This window comes from Piliocolobus tephrosceles, chromosome 19 (genome assembly GCF_002776525.5).
Source record: "Piliocolobus tephrosceles isolate RC106 chromosome 19, ASM277652v3, whole genome shotgun sequence".
Lineage (NCBI taxonomy): Eukaryota > Metazoa > Chordata > Mammalia > Primates > Cercopithecidae > Piliocolobus > Piliocolobus tephrosceles.
The window spans coordinates 39027115-39044236 of NC_045452.1; the positions used below are offsets into that span (position 1 = coordinate 39027115).

General features: G+C 44.5%; 1 protein-coding gene across 1 annotated transcript in view; it reads left to right on the forward strand.

The window, feature by feature from the left end:
• DSCAM (DS cell adhesion molecule) overlaps positions 1-17122 on the forward strand; it is a 703505-nt gene that overhangs the window by 570129 nt on the left and 116254 nt on the right. The window contains exons 17-18 of the mRNA XM_023193411.2: positions 12306-12546; positions 14324-14470. Coding sequence (XP_023049179.2) covers positions 12306-12546; positions 14324-14470 — 388 coding nt within the window. The remainder of the gene's footprint in view (positions 1-12305; positions 12547-14323; positions 14471-17122) is intronic.

Below are 17122 nucleotides of genomic sequence, written 5' to 3' on the forward strand. Positions count from 1 at the left end.
TGAAAGCTCCTTTAAATTCTTTCAATTCCTATAATAAACTCTTCCTGTTCTTTTGAAATATTTAAGTTGAGACCAAAAATGAAAGTACTTTGTGCTTTGAGTAATTATAGATGTATAAGAAATAAAACCATTTTACCTTCCTGTTTTCCCTGCCAGTAACAATTTAAAGTTGGAAACAAGGTTTGTTTTTCTGTAAATAACAGAAGAATTTAGGTGGCAGATCCTCAGTGAATTTAGGAAACAAGACTTCCCACTGAAGGAGAGTGTGATTCAGGGAGTGCCTGTGTTGCTCCCGTGGGCCTGTGTGGTATCTGTGGCACGTGTTGCATCTGGACTTGTGCAGTGTTTCCCCCCAGCATAAGCCAGAGTGTTCACAGGGGCCCTTGGTCTGAATGCTTCTAGCATGTTCCTAACAGGGAACATACAGTAGCCTGTTGGACAACTCTTTCTTTTCTTTTGTTTTGTTTTTGTTTTTGTTTTGAGACAGCATCTTACTCGCTGGATGGTGTATAGTGGCACCATCTCGGCTCACTGCAGCCTTGACCTCCCAGGCTCATGTGATCCTCCTACCTCAGCCTCCTGAGTAGCTGGGACTACAAGTACATACCACCATGCCCAGTTAACTTTTTGATTTTTTTTTTTTCTTTTTTTTTTGGAAAAAAGGTCTCACTATTTTGCCCAGGCTGGTCTCAAATTCCTGGCCTGCAGTGGTCCTCCTACCTCAGCCTCCTAATGTGCTATAATTACAGACATGAGTCACTGTGCCTAGCCTAGACAACTTTTTCAATATTCTCCCCCCAAATACCTATTCTTGCATGTTGATGTCTAAAATTCCCTTTAGTCATGGCTAAAGCCTTTCATTACCCAAAAATAGATAAGAGGCTACCCGTGGTGGCTCATACCTATAATCCCAGCACTTTCCCTCATCTTCCTCTCTTCTTCTGAGCCCTCAACACTCTTCTAACCTCAGCCCATTACCCAGTTCCAAAATCACTTCCATATTTTCAGGTAGCTTTATAGCAGTGCCCCACTCAAAAATGGTTTCCGGTTCATTGGTTCTTTTGGCATGGATGTAAAGCACTCAGGAATTCCTTCCAGTTGTAAAATTAAAGCTCACCTTTCAGTGGGCAGGCTCCTTCTGAGACATGGATCTTCTTTGGTTCTTCTGGGCAGATACTTAGCAAAAATGACAAAGGCTGCAACAACCGTGCGTGTGATTGATGCCGCTCACTCCTTTAAAAGCGCTCGCTCTCTCTCTCTCTCTCAGTTTGACTGTCACAGCTTCCACCTGCCTCCTGGCAGTGCCATTCCCTGCCATTCCCATCTGTGGGTCCCTTCCAGCCCAGGGTCACTCTCACCCACTACCTGCTCTCAGCCTCATCCCTGTGGATTCCAGGACTCAGTTTGTCTCCACACTTACCCTCTCCTCCTATATCACGTAAGGGTTCTCTTAGTTATTCTTGAATTTATATTATTAACAAACATGGAAGAGCGGGAGGGAAATGGAGACCGTTCCATTTTAAAGACCTACAAGGTAGACAGAGTCTGCCCTGTGCACCTGTCAGAGCACTGGTCGGGGTGACTCCTGGCTTGGCTCCCTGCCCCAGCCTCCAGCTTCCCAAACCCTGCCATCCTCAGTGGAAAGGGCCTGTTTGTTCCCAAGGAAGATTCTTCTTCACCCTCCTTTCCTCTCTTTTCTCATCAAGATATCCAGGTTGCCTCCAGAGCATGCAGACCCGGTAGTTTGTTGGGGTGAGAGGTGGATGTGGATATGTCTTCATCTCACTCAGCTCTACCCCAGCCCAACTGACCTCCTTAACAGCCGTGTTGGATCATGACTGGCCCTCCACTGGCGCTGTCTTACAAAGCTTCCATCGGACGCTGTCTTCTCCCACCCCACAAAACTACTTCTGAGCATTTTCCATGGCCCCATGACCATGCCTTTGAAACCCTGCCTCTTGTGCTTGTTTATCAGATTAGGGTCAGAGAGACCCTCCCTCCCTTATCTCTGTGGCCTTTCTTGGGCTCCTGCCCTGCCCTCCTTGGCCACACTACCTTTACAGGCCCTCCATTACCTGCAGAGGGTCTACTCTGGGTTGAGCCTTCCAGGCATGTGTGGTGGGCCAAAGCCCTTTGGGTTCACTCAGCCACTGCTAAATAGTTGGGGCCCAGCCTTAGGCTCACAGACTAGCATACCCCCTCTTTGGCATCAGAGCACACCCTCTAAGTCCCCACTGTCGGGCACAGGAGATAGGTGGGGGCATTCCCAGACGCCACCCCTCAGAGCTGATTCATAGGAAGCAAAGCCTGAATTCCCTTATTTGGTCCTTGGCAGAGAGCACTGATAGGCCTCTGTGGCCGGTAGGAAATACCAACTGTGGCTAGCAGGTGGTATGAGGTATGAAGAACAACAGAATTCAAAAAAGGAGTGTCCCAGCAAGAGGAGCTATTTCACAGGTGTTTGTTGGCTGGATGAATACAGCGGAAGCTGTCCTACACTTTAGAAATGGAATAAATGGAGTTTTGCTTTGCGGTAGTTAACCTCAATTCCGTATCATAAAATTATCAGTCTATTTCTAGCATTCAGCATTTATGTCTCAAGGCAAAGCCCACATACACCTTTGGCCAACCTTTCCTCCTCAGCTGCCAAGTCTGACTAGAATATGGCAGCTGCAGCCTGCAAATAACATTCTTGACTCTCAAGAAAGCGCCTATTTTAAATAATCTGTCGTTTATCATTTATTTATCAAACTGAAATTGCATAGCCCCTTAGTTCTAAACACTGTCTCATTATCAGGTTATGTGGCCCTTTTCTACTTCATGAAATGTGGACACCTCATCCTTTCCTAGCTCCTCAAAAGATAATGACTTTGGGGGAGCCAATCACATGCCTGTATATCTCCCCATTATGAGACCTAGGACGCAGATAGTGTTTTTAATACAGTGCAACTCTAAGGAGAGATATAAGAACAAAAATATCATTTAAGGCCAGAAGCAGTGGCTCACACCTATAATCTCAGCACTTTGGGAGGCTGAGTTGGGCAGATTATTTAAGCTCAGGAGTTGGAGACCACCCTGGGCAACATGGCAAAAACCCGTCTCTACAAAAAAATACAAAAATTCGCCTGGTATGGTGGAATGCTTGTGATCCCAGGTCCTCAGGAGGCTGAGGTCGAAGGATTATTTGAGCCTGGTGAGGTTGAGGCGGCGGTGAGCCATGATCCCACCACTGCATTCCAGCATGGGTGACAGAGTGAGACCCTGTGAAAAAGAGAAAAGAAAAAAAGGAAGGGAGGGAGGGAGGAGGGAGAAAGGAAAGGAGAAGAAAGAAAGGAGAGAAAAGGAAAGGAAAGGAAAAGGGAAAGGAAAGGAAAGGAAAGGGAAAAGAAAGGAAAGGACAGGAATTATTTGAGGCAGTAATGTAAAAAAATCTCCTCTCTCTGACGTAACTCCCTCAAAATCCATTGTCCATGGACCAAGATAGCCCGCTGGTTCTCACACCACCCACACACCTATTGTAAAGCAGAATCCCTTTAGTGCTGCGTAAGGTAGATCTTTAAATTGCTTCTAAGACCAGGAAGGTCTAACAGTTTTGTGTGCATTTATTCCCTTTTATTCTGCAAAGAACCAGGAAAATGGGTTATTGGCTAACCTGAGAAATGGGGGAATGCATCGTTACTGCTTTTTAACTAGTCTCTTCAAGCAAAGCCAAATCGAAATCACTGAGTGACTCCCAGTGATAAGCACAGTGATTCTCAGACTTGAGGGAGCACCAGTATCCTGGAGGCTTTTAAAACACACCTCACCAGGCTGCACCCCCAGGGTTTATTCTAGATTCAGGGAGTCTGAGTGGGTCCCCAGTTCTTGCAGCTCTAACAGTTTTCTGGGTGATGTGGATGTTGCTGGTAGCCACGATGCTACTACATACAGGCTCCATAGGTTCTGTCCCATAGATATGTCCCTAGCTTCATCTGTGCTTGTACCATCCTCCACCCCTGTGATCACCATGGATACCTCGCCTCAGAGTCACTTGAGCCTCTCTCCATTCCTTGGTGTCTTCTGTCCTTGCATCTGGATGCAGCTGTGTTAGCCAATTGCTTTGCTGACAGCATTGCACCCTCCAAGGCAACGTCCAGTCACCCTTCAGCTCAGGTGAAGTGTGCTCTTCTCTGGCAATCCTTCTGACCCCAGTTTGCCCCTCCATAGTACCCTGGGCAAACCTTCAGCACTGCAAGTATCATGTGGTTTTCTCAACACTGATTAACTCATAGGTGTCCCTGGTGTGCCATGCCTTGTGTAGAACAGATGCCCAGTTAAAGTTTGTTCAATGTGATGCACCCATTCACTGAGCAAGCTTATGGAGTGGCTACTGTTTATGTTGGAAAGCAGGTAAGGGTGGGGGGCGGGTGGGGGGGCTGCAGAAAATGTACAAAGATGAAAAAGACTGTCTGCCCAACTTGTCACATAAGGGAAATGAGGACAGATTACATTTTAAGTGGATTTGGAGGAATCTAAAAAGAAAATGTTCAATTCATTTCCCAACTAAATTATTCAACATGCCTGAGAAAGACAGGGTTCTTCAAACATGAAATTCTGCAGTGAGGCTTTTAGCTGACTCTGGCCAACAGGTGCATTCTGCACATCCAGCAAAAGTCATTTCCTTTCAATGGGAAGGGGGAGGGAGGCATGTGGGAAACAGAGCATGGCTGGTAGTCTTCAGCACAAGAGATGCCTGTTCTAATCAGCCACATCCAGGAAGGTACCGTGAGCATTTGCACGTCTACTGTTTTACTGTCCCTTTAAATGATGAAGCATCTGCCACAGGCGGCTTGCAGCAGACTGATTAGGAAGGACGTATAAAATACAGTCACTTGCACACCGTGCAAATACATTGACACGGTGCAACTGTTGTCATGGAGATCAAAAGAGAAGGTTTCTTAAAGGAAGTGGGGGTTGGGAGGGATTTGGAAGCTGGAGAAAGGGCGTCTGGGAGGATGAAAGGAGGCTGTTTAGGAGGACTACAGGAGAAAAAAACCTGCCAGGCCGGGAAAGGGGAGAGAGAGAAAAAAACCTGCCAGGCCACGGCACATAAATGAAAGAAATGAGAAGAAATCAGAATCATTACTGGATCCAAAGGCAAATGAATGGGGGAGTAAAGTTCAACACAGGAAAAACAATCTTTGTGTGAGAAACCTAACAATGAGCAGGCATGACCTTCTCTTAGATTTGCACTGCATTCAACGGGATTTGAGAAGAGGCAAACAGAAAGCACTCACTTCAGAAAGCAGTCTGTTGTTTGTAAATATGTCCTCAAGGATTTCTTTAATTTAAACACATTTCTGAATTTCAACATTTTCCCCTGTGGAAAGGACCTCATTTTATTGGGTTCTTAAATAGGAGTAGAAGGGAGCCCTTAGGTGTTTTTTTTGTTTGTTTTGTTTTTTTGTTGTTGTTGTTTTTTTTTTTCATATACTTACTTTTCAAATGACTTCTTTAATTTGTCTTAAGATGACTGGTTACCAAGTGAGATTTGCTGTCAATCTGTAGGTCCATCATCATAAAAACATGTAACCCACCGGCTGGCTGAATAAGTGAGCACATTCTCTTTCTGGAATCATTCTTTTAAGAAGGACAAAAATGAATGACAGTGTTCAAATAAATTGGCTCATCAGAAGCTATTTTCATCCCTGGTGGGGCCTGGGCAATGAAGGTCGACCCTTCCAAATCCTGCCTCAACCTGTCATCCTTCTGTGTAGGCCAGCAGGCTAAGTCCCAGCACAGAAGCCAACCCTCAGCTTGAATCCACACTTCCCGGCTGTCACATTGGACTGCTGAGTTCTCTGCTTCTCTTCAACAGCTAAGCCAGGCCTCTCTTCAACAGCTAAACCATGTGTCTGCAGTCGAGGAATTCCTTCTGACTTCATACCTTTGCCATCAGTCCTTTACCCAGTTAGTTTATAAACCTGTATCTGCGATCATTCTTACCCACCTCTTTTCTTGCACCTCATGTATGTTCAAAACCATTCTCTTCTCCATCTGCAAGAACATCTTCTGAGAACATCCCAGTGTTGAAGCCCTGATTTAGACAGGGGGAAATAGTAAGTGAGATTACATTCTGTAGGGTTCCTTGCATTCTAGAGCTTGCAATGCTATTCTTTGAAACCACATGTTTCATCGAGAATGGTGGCCACCAGAGGAGGTGGAAGTGATGAGTGAATGCCAATGGAGACCAGGGAGGGAAAGGGCTTCTTGGTGGGAGTGGTCTAGGGAAGAGCCCTGGTGAGCTGGGAGCTGAGCTGGCCTGCAGAGAAGGAGTAGAGTGGGTATTCATTGAAAGAAGAAAGAAGAACATTTTTTGACAACAGCTTTTATAAGGTGGGAATATGTAAGAGAGTTGGGATCCCCACCCTCTTTCAGGCAGTCAGAGAGGAACCCAGGTGAGCAAGCAATACCCAGGAGGCATTAGTCTTGAAAAATGAGGCAGAGATCAGATCTCACAACAGGAACTACTGAGATCGGGAAACAGAGATCAAAGAGGCATGGTCAAAGTGCTTTCGTAGGAAATTTGTGTTCTCCAATATTATGCAACTCAGAATCAAAATATATTTCCAGATCCCTACCTGATGTCTTCTTTTCCTTTTCTTCTTACCCCACCATTAACCTCATTCACTGAGTTTCATGAAAGTGAATCATTACTTCCACCCATGTATCAATTGTTCTACAGTGCTAATTAACAACCTTAATACAGTGTTCTAAAGATCATTTCCCTATGAGGATGTATTCTCTATACCCCAGAAAACCATCTCCCTTTGTTCCAAGTAGACACATCCTCCAAGCAAAAATGTCTAAAGCATCATTCAAAACAATTTTTCCAGTAAAGGATCTTATGCACTAATTTTTCTTGGGAATATGAAGCCCACTGCCAGACAAATGGAGTAAAATATCTCCACTAAACACACCTTCCACTCCTACTGACTTGTCCATAACTCAGAGTGAGCCTCTAGTGTCATTTTTGAAAACCTGAACTACAGGCCCTAATATTTCTTACACTTAATATACAAAATCCCTACCTGTATGGATTTTTTTCAGAGGGTGTTTTAAAATACATCCACAAGGATTTCTTTAAATACATTTCTAAATTTCAATCTGACTAGTCTATCTACAAATTAATAAAGTAACTTAAACTTTCCCTGATGGAGTAAGAATCTTTGCTTGCTTTTATGCGTAAAAATATACAATTTTCTCTTCATGTGATCCATTAAATTTTCCTTTGATTAGGAATGCTATGTATAGTATAACTTTACAAAACTAAGAAACTCTGCAAAAGGGTGAAAAGTTCTCTGAGGCTCTATGAGTGGTTAATACCAAATACAACTTTGGAGAATTCCTACTCTGTACTTGCCTTGAGACAGTTGTTTTAACATATTTGACCTTTTGTTTCTTCATCTGTAAAGAAGTATACTTATACTGTGTGGGGTTTTTGTGGGAAAGAAAATGAAATAATATACATAAAGCACCAATTACAGTGGGAAGCAAACAGTGTTCAGTAAGTGGAAGTGGAGGTGGTAGAGGAGGTAGTAGTTGTAGTGGTCATTGTGGTGGCATTCATGTTGGTGTTGGGATAGTGATGGAGTGATGGATGATGGTGGTGGTAGTGATGTTGGCATTGGGATTGTGATGGAGTGACAGATGATTGTGGTGATAGTGATGTTGGTGTTGGGATAGTGATGGAGTGACGGATGGTTGTGGTGATAGTGATGGTGGTGCTGGGATAGTGATGGAGTGATGGATGGTTGTGGTGACAGTGATGTTGGTGTTGGGATAGTGATGCAGAGTGATGGATGGTTGTGGTGATAGTGATGTTGGCATTGGGATTGTGATGGAGTGATGGATGGTTGTGGTGATAGTGATGTTAGTGTTGGGATAAGTGATGGAATGATGGATGATTGTGGTGATAGCAATGTTGGTGTTGGAATGGAGATGGAGTGATGGATAGTTGTTGTGGTAGTGATGTTAATATTGGGATAGTAATGGAGTGATGGATGGTTGTAGTGATAGTGATATTGGTGTTGGGATAGTGATGAAGTGAAGCATCTTTTTAGTAATAGTGATGGTGGTAACATCAAGGATGATGATGGAAGTAGCAGAGGTTGAAGTGTGGTTTGTTGGTGACGTTTGTGATAAATATGGTGGTAAAGTTGGAAGAAGTGATAGAGGTGCTTCTACCTTTAGGTTATTTTTATGGCAGTGATGTTGCTACTGGTGGTTGTAATGTTGGTCATGTCAGTGGTGGAGATGCTATTGGTGGTGGTGGTGGTGTTCACAGTATTTTTGGCAGAGATGAAGCTGGTGGTGATGATGGTGGTAGAGATGGTAGTAGTGATGGTGGTGGCTTGGCTGTGTGGGGGACCTGAGGGAGTAACAGTGATGTTGGCAGTGGTGACAGTGGCCTGCAGAGGTGGTACACATTGATTGGTGGTGGTGGTCATCATGGTGGAGGTGCCAGTTAGTGTTGTAATTGAAATAGAAAGATAACCTAGAGATGAGTCAGCACACTACCTTTAAAAAAAAAAAAAAAAAAAAAAACAGCTTTATTGAGATACAGTTAGCATGCTATAGTATTCCCTATTTTAAGTGTATGATTCAATGGTATTTCATATGTTTACAGAGATATGCAGCCATAACCATAATTGTAAACATTTTCATCACCCCACAGGGAAAGCTTGCAACCACTGGCAGCTGCTCCCATCCTCCCCCACTACCTTTTAAGTCTGTTTTTAAATCGTATAGTTTGGGAAACTGTAAGCTATGAAAGTATATATTCCCTTTATAGGAAGCACATTTCACTTCTTCCTCAGGTGCAACGATTTATTCTGCATGAAAACTGTAGATCGTATTAGCACCCTGAAAAAAAAAGATGTCAAAACACTACTGCCATCGAATAACTCATAACTCTTCTCAACATATTTCATTTAAAAATTGGAATATTAAGAAAAATAGAGGAGAGCTCTCTTGTTTGTTCCTTGTGATACAGTCCCTTAACTTACTGTAGTATATTACATATCTGGAAGAATAATAACCAAAAAAGCCCTATCTCATTAATAGCCAATTGAAACATGGACTTAAAAATAAGACAGTCATCTACTTGTGGGACTTGAGTTCAGTAAGTAAACTTAGAAACAGAGAAACTATATTGTGAAGATATTTAACGTAGCATTTGTGGTAGTAAATAAATCCGGAAACAACAATATCCCCAACAATAAAAAAATGGCTAAATAAAATAAAACATCAATATGATGGAATATGATATTCCATAGTCTTTAGACTATGAAGTAAAGATGGGAATATAATCATAATAGCATATTAAATGAAGAAGAAAAATTCAGACACCAAGTTGTACAGGCTACAAACACAGCTATGTGGGGCAAAACACTTTACTTTAGATGAATACGCTGAAATGCATCAAAATGTGAATAGAGTTGCATTGGATAGAAATGGTGGTGGTTTACTTTTATTATAAAAATGAGATAATTATTCTGCACAGTATTTTGCAGAAGTATCAACTAAGAAAAAATAAGCTTTCTTTTGGAACTCACAGGACTAAAATCTAGTTCTTCTAAGAAAAATGTAAAGAATTTTCTTTTTCTTGTTAACAAAATATTGAAATGGAACAGAACAAAAACACCTGTGTTGTCTATTATACTTAAGCTTCTTAGAATGTGTTTTCACCCATGGAGAGGAAAAAAAGGAAAGATTTCCCCATTCTACCTGTAAAACAGATGACAGGCAGGATTAATCCCACCAAACTGGAGGAACTACATGTCAGCAAGCAGGTCCCTTCATTCTTGTGGAGGATTTAGCTAAATTGGTTACTCTATGAAAACATTTTCTCACAGGCATTTGACTCCACTGTCTACACTTCTTGACCTGTCTCCACATTCCCCATACTATGAATCCAACTTGCTGTCTTAGGGAGCCTTAAAGCCTCACTGGGAGCCAGTTGAACAATTAGAATATTTAATGATAATATTATTTTATTTGGCTCACTGTATCTAACATTAAAACACTGTGTAAAATAGGGGAAATCTCCTTGTTGGTAAATTTGACTTATAGGTGATGTTGGCAGAGAAATTAATTTAATTAGTTAGGTTACATAAATGTAATTCAGTGGTTGCAGCAAAACAATTTTCACGTAGAGTAATTGAATTTTCAAAACGCAGAATCTTGAGATCTATTTCTAAACAGTGTGAAAAGCCATAGCCCATCAATGCAAAAGCCAGCACATCTGTGGATTCAGAGGTGCATAGACATTTGTTTATAATAAAAAGGGTATGAGCTCTTCTACCAGGATCTAACTCTGAGCCAACAGATACAAATAATAAATGGTTTACGTGACTGTTTCACTGACACCTGCTGGCACCATGAATATACTACATTAGATTGGCTATTGGGAAAAGCAAGTGGAGTCCAAGAAAATCATAAATGGAGAAACTTGCTGTGAACAATAAAAATGATTTTACTGCTCTTGAATAAGTCAGAATGACTACTAATGACAGTCTGAGGCATGGAATCTCTTGGGAAGTTATTATTAGGCAATCCATAAGTGTTTGCTGAATCCATCCATGCTGCTCATCAGCTCAAAACCTTCTTCTGATTTCTCCCTGTCTGCCCTGCCCCGGTCACATTTGGCAGGTTTCCAAGGTCTTGCTCCACTCGGTCTGTTCCCTCCTGACTCACCGCTGGGGCAGGTGCACACCCTCTGCAGGCTCCACTCACCCCATCCTCCTTTCACTTCTCTGAGCCGTGCCCCACCAAGCCCACCTGGGCTCTGAGTCTTCCCACCACTTCAGAACACCCACACTGACACTTTCTGGATGCCTACTGGCCTTCACCTCCCTACCATGCATGTCCACACTTTTCTCTACAGATTCTTAAGTGCTTATTTCCTCTCTCCAGGTCGATTATAAGCACTTTCAGGGCGGAGAAAGCTTTCAGAGCCCTGAGAGATCTAGATCCATAGTTTGTACTTAAATAAATGTGTGTATATGTATATGCATACATACATACATGTATACATATATACATACACACACACACAAAAACAAACAAAACATATCTGTTGACTGCTTGAAAGTCTACAAAACCTTCATTTCCTAGAGCCTCATCTTGGTGGCATTCATATACCTTTTTTTTTTTTTTTTTTTTTTGAGACTGAGTCTTGTATTGTCACCCAGGCTGGAGTGCAGGTGCAATCTCGGCTCACTGCAACCTTCACCTCCCAGATTCAAGTGATTCTTCCATTTTAGCCTCCCAGGTAACTGGGACTACAGATGCCCACCACCATACCTGGCTAATTTTTGTATTTTTAGTAGAGACGGGGTTTCACCATGTTGGCCAGGCTGGTCTTGAACTCCTGACCTCAAGTGATCCGCCTGCCTCAGCCTCCCAAAGTGGTGGGATTACAGGCAGGAGCCACCACACCCAGTCTTATACCCTTCTTGAAAAGGCTCCAGTTTCCAAATAAAGTCCTACACATCGGCCTAAATCCTACTTGGACCTGGTGGACCATCTTCACATCAGCAGGGTGGAGTTAGCACCAGCCTCTCTCTTGCCCCCAATTTAATCACCCCCAAATGATTCCAGAATGACTCAGGGCTTCATGAAAGAGATTACCTTTCTATAGTGTGTGCACTCACCTTCACATGCCGGTTTTCAACCTGGAAACACCGTGATCCTGGGATATTTCCTTAGAATATAAGCTCCATGAGGACAGGGGTCTTTTGTTTTCTTACATTTCCAAACTCAGTTCTGTTCCCTGGTGCCTGGAAACAGGGCTGGCACAGAGCAGCGAGCCCAAGAGTTCTTGCTGGGTGCAGGCCTGAGGGTCAGTCACAGCCCATCTTAAGTGTACCTGGAGACGCCACAAACATGATCTGTATTTTGACACTTTCTCGCCAGTTAGACAAGTCAACCAGGACAGCATGAAGGACAGAATGAGAGCGCAGGCTCTGGGGCCAGACACCTGGCTTCAGATTCCCCTCCTGCCATGTATACTCAGGTGACCTCCAGTGTCCATTGAGGGTCCAATGGCTCAGAGGGGCTGAGAGGGCCGGATGCACTCACAGGTAAAGGAAGGGTGCATGGCACAGACCAAGCACTGCACATGGCTTTGCGGCTGCTACTGGACTAGCGCCCCAGCATCATGGCAATGACTCCACTTTATTTCTGCTTTCCTACTGGGTGTGGGCGTTGATTTCGCTCTTGTCCTACCTCAAGACTAGTGTGTCCTTTTCTCTCCTGTTTAGGCTCCCAAGAAACATTTGCAAAATGGGATTATCCGCGGCTACCAAATAGGTTACCGAGAGTACAGCACTGGGGGTAACTTCCAGTTCAACATCATCAGCGTCGACACCAGCGGGGACAGTGAGGTTTACACCCTGGACAACCTGAATAAGTTCACTCAGTACGGCCTGGTGGTGCAGGCCTGTAACCGGGCCGGCACGGGGCCTTCTTCTCAGGAAATCATCACAACCACTCTGGAGGATGGTAGGTTCGGCCCGGCCCTGGCGGTGACTTTCCCTCCACAAAGGCTCCCTCGGGTCTCCCCCGGGGCTGCCCCAACCTCGCCGCCCCCGCTCCTCCCTCCGCTGACTTTGCAGTGACCTGCAGGGCCTGGGGTCTCAGGTGGGAAAGCCTTGCCTCATGAGCTCGCCCACCCCGCTGATGCGCACCCCTCGGGCTGGGCTGGATGGCAAAGCCAGCAAGTCCCTCCCTTTTCAGACTCTTCCTCATTCATTTTGGGTACAAGAATTGGGCTTTTCTGGAGTGAAAGCAAGGCTCGCCCTGTTACTGCAGAAGTCTCACAAGAATGCGGAAATGCTGTTTGCTAAAAAACTTTCTCCCCAATGTTAAGAAGGTTTTTTTAAATTATTTTTTTTTTCCAATTGCTTTCTATTTTCAAGCAGTCTGAGCCCAGAGAGAAGGAATTTTCAGATCGCACAGTGATCGATCGCCCCCTAGCGGCCAAGATGAATTAATTAGCCCTTCCACGGTGACACAGAATAACCCAGAAGCTCAAATTTCCAGTAGTGTTTGGAAATAAAGAACCCTGGTATCCAAAGGCACAGTGTTTTAGGCAGAAAGTTAAGATATGGGGTTATTTGTAGCAATAAGTGGTAGCTTTCAAGGCAGCAAGCTGGCAGTGCATTTACCTCTTGTGCAGTTAGCCATTTGATCATAGTTTTTTTTTTTTTTTTTTTTTTTTTTGTGAGACGGAGTCTCTCTCCCGAGTCTGGAGTGCAGTGGCGTGATCTCGGCTCACTGCAAGCTCCGCCTCCCAGGTTCACGCCATTCTCCCGCCTCAGCCTCCCAAGCAGCTGGGACTACTGGCGCCCACCACCACGCCTGGCTAATTTTTTGTATTTTTAGTAGAGACAGGGTTTCACCGTGTTAGCCAGGATGGTCTCCATCTCCTGACCTCATGATCTGCCCGCCTCGGCCTCCCAAAGTGCTGGGATTACAGGCGTGAGCCACGGCACCCGACCCTTGATCATAGGTTTGAGAAAGCAAATATGACTTGCACCTGTAATATCTGACAATTTTTGCAAGGAGAGGAGTCTTCAGTGACTTGCAACTTGAACACTGGAATCGTCTATCTTTATAATCTTTGCAATAGTAGTTAAATATGCCTTTGTTTTTGCTTCAATGCTCATTTTTCATTAAGATGCTTGTTTCAGCCAGTATTTTGCACCCCCTCCTAGTGCCAACAGTTAAGATTTACAAAAGCTCAGTAGTAAAAATGCTTTCAACATTCTTCTGACCCGTCTCCTCGTCTGTGGTCTCTCTTCCCTCTGGGGAAAGGGATGAGGATGAGACGGGAAATCTGGGATTGTATTTCTACTTTTTAGCACTTTACAATGGTTAAGCTTCCAATTTATATGCCAGATATTACTAAATACAGAGGTACTCTACTCTATAAAGTAAATGCAACTTAAAGAAGTAACTTCCAAGAGTAAGGGGAAAATAAATCAGACAAACAATGATCTTCTACTCAGGCAATAAAATTAAGAAGCTGTCCTAAAAGTAAATTAAGTTGGAAAGAGAGACTGTGGAATCCATTAAAATATATATGCATTGACTCATGATATTTTACTGAGTTATAAGATTTATGTAGAGAAGTGATTTTTGTTATTTTTTCTTTCATTTTGGGGTCGAGTGCATTTTTTTGCTTGCATATTGAAATGTTAAAATATGTTGCTTTTACAGTATTGCTTTGCTCATAAATCACCCACAGTTATTACAGATTCTAATTATTTGATTTCAGTGCCCAGTTACCCCCCTGAAAATGTCCAAGCCATAGCAACATCACCAGAAAGCATATCAATATCCTGGTCCACACTTTCCAAGGAAGCCTTGAATGGAATTCTCCAGGGGTTCAGAGTCATTTACTGGGCCAACCTCATGGACGGAGGTAAGAGGACTCAACTAGGACTTTGGGTTTGCCTCCAGAGAATGCATGATGGAATTTGCAGACCCCTCCTAACTCCTAACATGGGGCTCAGGATACGGCGGGCACCTCTTTATCAATAGACACTTTCCACTTTTTTGTCATCTCTCATTCGACATTTGAACAGGTCTCTCTGTTTAAAACATCACACACCTTCTAAACCCAATTTGAAGCCTAGGCGGGGGCGGCACTTGTGAAATTCAACATAGATGTATTTTCCTAATTATGAGTGTCTGTGTCAAGTCTCTGCAGGCAGCACCAAAACCTCCAATTCTACCTAGAACATTCTATGTGATATGTATTCCAGAATGTTGGCCCCTTCCTGTTTCCCAAATAGAACTCCGCGGGGAAACGTTAAAGTTCCTGTAGTTGTGCTGTAAATGGGTGTGGGAAGAGTGCCCAGGCACACGGAGGGAGGCACTCAGGAGGGGGCCAGCAAGTTCAGGACCCTCTCATTTTATCTCCTGTTCCTCTTCCTTCCCCGTCTCCTCCTCCCTTTTCCTTGTTCTTTATCGTGTGTGTGTGTGTGTGTGTGTGTGTGTGTGTGTGTGTGTTTCCAGTTGTAGGACAAAATTTTCCTGTTTGTTTAGGGCAAGACTTTGAAAAAGTGACTTTCTCAAGTGGCCGTAAGATTGGGGCCACAAGTTTCTTGGAGCACACCTCATTGTCTTTGCCCTCAGGCTGTGAGTGGTGCCTACCAGGCTGGGCCGGGCTGTGTGAGTATCCTGGGGGCAGAGCGAGGCTGCAGCCCCCAACAGGAGAGGCCTCTGGGAGTCTGCTCACTGTCTCTGTCCCAAGCCTGGGGGGCCTACACCTGCCTCCTCCCCTGCCCTCCCATTTGCAGCCCTCTCCTGCGCCCCCTGTCCCTGCACAGTACCTCTCCTCCTGTTTGGGGCCTCTTTTCTTTTTCTTGAGAGAGGGTTTCCCCCTGTCACCCAGGCTGGGATGCAGTGGCAGGATTTCAGCTCACTGCAACCTCCACCTCCCAGGCCCAAGCAATTCTCCTGCCTCAGCTCCCCAGGTAGCTGGGATTACAGGTATGCACCATGCCTGGCTAATTTTCAGTATTTTTAGTAGAGATGGGGTTTCGCCATCTTGGTCAGGCTGGTCTTGAACTCCTGGCCTCAAATGATCTGCCCCCCTCGGCCTCCCAAAGTGCTGGGATTACAGGTGTGACCCACTGTGCCTAACCTGGGGCTTCTTTCAACCCCTGCAACTGGGTATGATCCCTGATGGGTGCTCACCTCCAATTTTGGGCAAATGCAGTGAAGGACCTATCCCTTCCATGGTCAGGACCTCCTGGATCTGTTCTACCAGGCAGGCCGCCGTCCCCATGCAGGTAAACGTAGTGCCCCACAGGTGGCAGGAGCCTCCACCCTGGGTGCAACAGTAAGGCAAGAAGATACATGAGCAGCGCAAGCATTACTGGCTCAGCGAGCGCAGGCCTTTGAGCCTTAGGTCTGCATGTCCCTAACCGGATGTGTTTCTCAGGACTGAGACCAGGCCTTGTGCCTTTGATGCCGCATCTAGTACCTGGAGCAGTACCAGTCATGGGAGGCGATCTAGAATGACCCCCTTGGTCCCGCAGCAGACACATTTGCTAAACATCCGCTCAGCACTGAGCTCATGGGAAACACCAAGGTTGCTGTGTCTGTCCCTGTCGAGGTTCCAGACCAGGGACCGAAGGAGGTGCTAATGAATACGGAAGCACAGACCCAAGAAGGGACAGCCCCACAGAAGGGCAGATTTAAGTAGATGATTCTGTAACACCTTCACCCCACCCCACCCCACCTAAAGACAAGCTTTCAAAACACCACAGAGTAGAGAGCGATGAAAATTTGCAAAGTCATCTATTTTATGGACAAAATGCCATATGACATCATTACATATGTTCCTTCTGATTTCTACTCCTTATATTGAGTGGGTGAAATTAAATACCCTAAACATTCTTCTAAAGGCAGTGTTATGCTAAGATGTCTCTTCTGTTGTTCTTGTTGGAAATATTTCTAGAATCCAGTGGCGACTTCATCCACATGACCCGTATTTTCTAAGATCTCTTTGCCAATATTGCCTGCTGGCATCTCCATTCTAAAACGAAAGATGTGGCTTCATACCTTTAAAGCTTTGAAAACTTGAATATTCAAAAACATAATTCTTTAAATAAAGAAACGCTTGGGAGTGCATGCAGCTTTTTAAAGACACTTTCACTCATGGAATTAAAATCAAAGTGATGAGATAAATGTACAGTGTAGAAGTTCTGCATGTAATTTCCGAAAGATAAGCAAGAAACCTTCAGAAACGGGAGCCTGCCTGCGAATGGTGACTCTTCCTGCTACCCGAGAGATTTCGTTTATGAAGCAGGTCGGTTCACTGGGCTACTGGACGCTTTCGCACAAACTCCTCATTCTGTGGCCTCCCGGGCTGGCTGGGTTTCCACAGTCATTGAGCATGGAGTGACTGTGTAAAGCCACACCTTGAGCAAACATCACAATCACACTCCACACACACACACACGCTCATCACAACACATAACCTGCACCCATGCGACACATATGCCACACACCCACATGCACCACATATCACACAGCAACCCCACACACCCCATACACACCACAC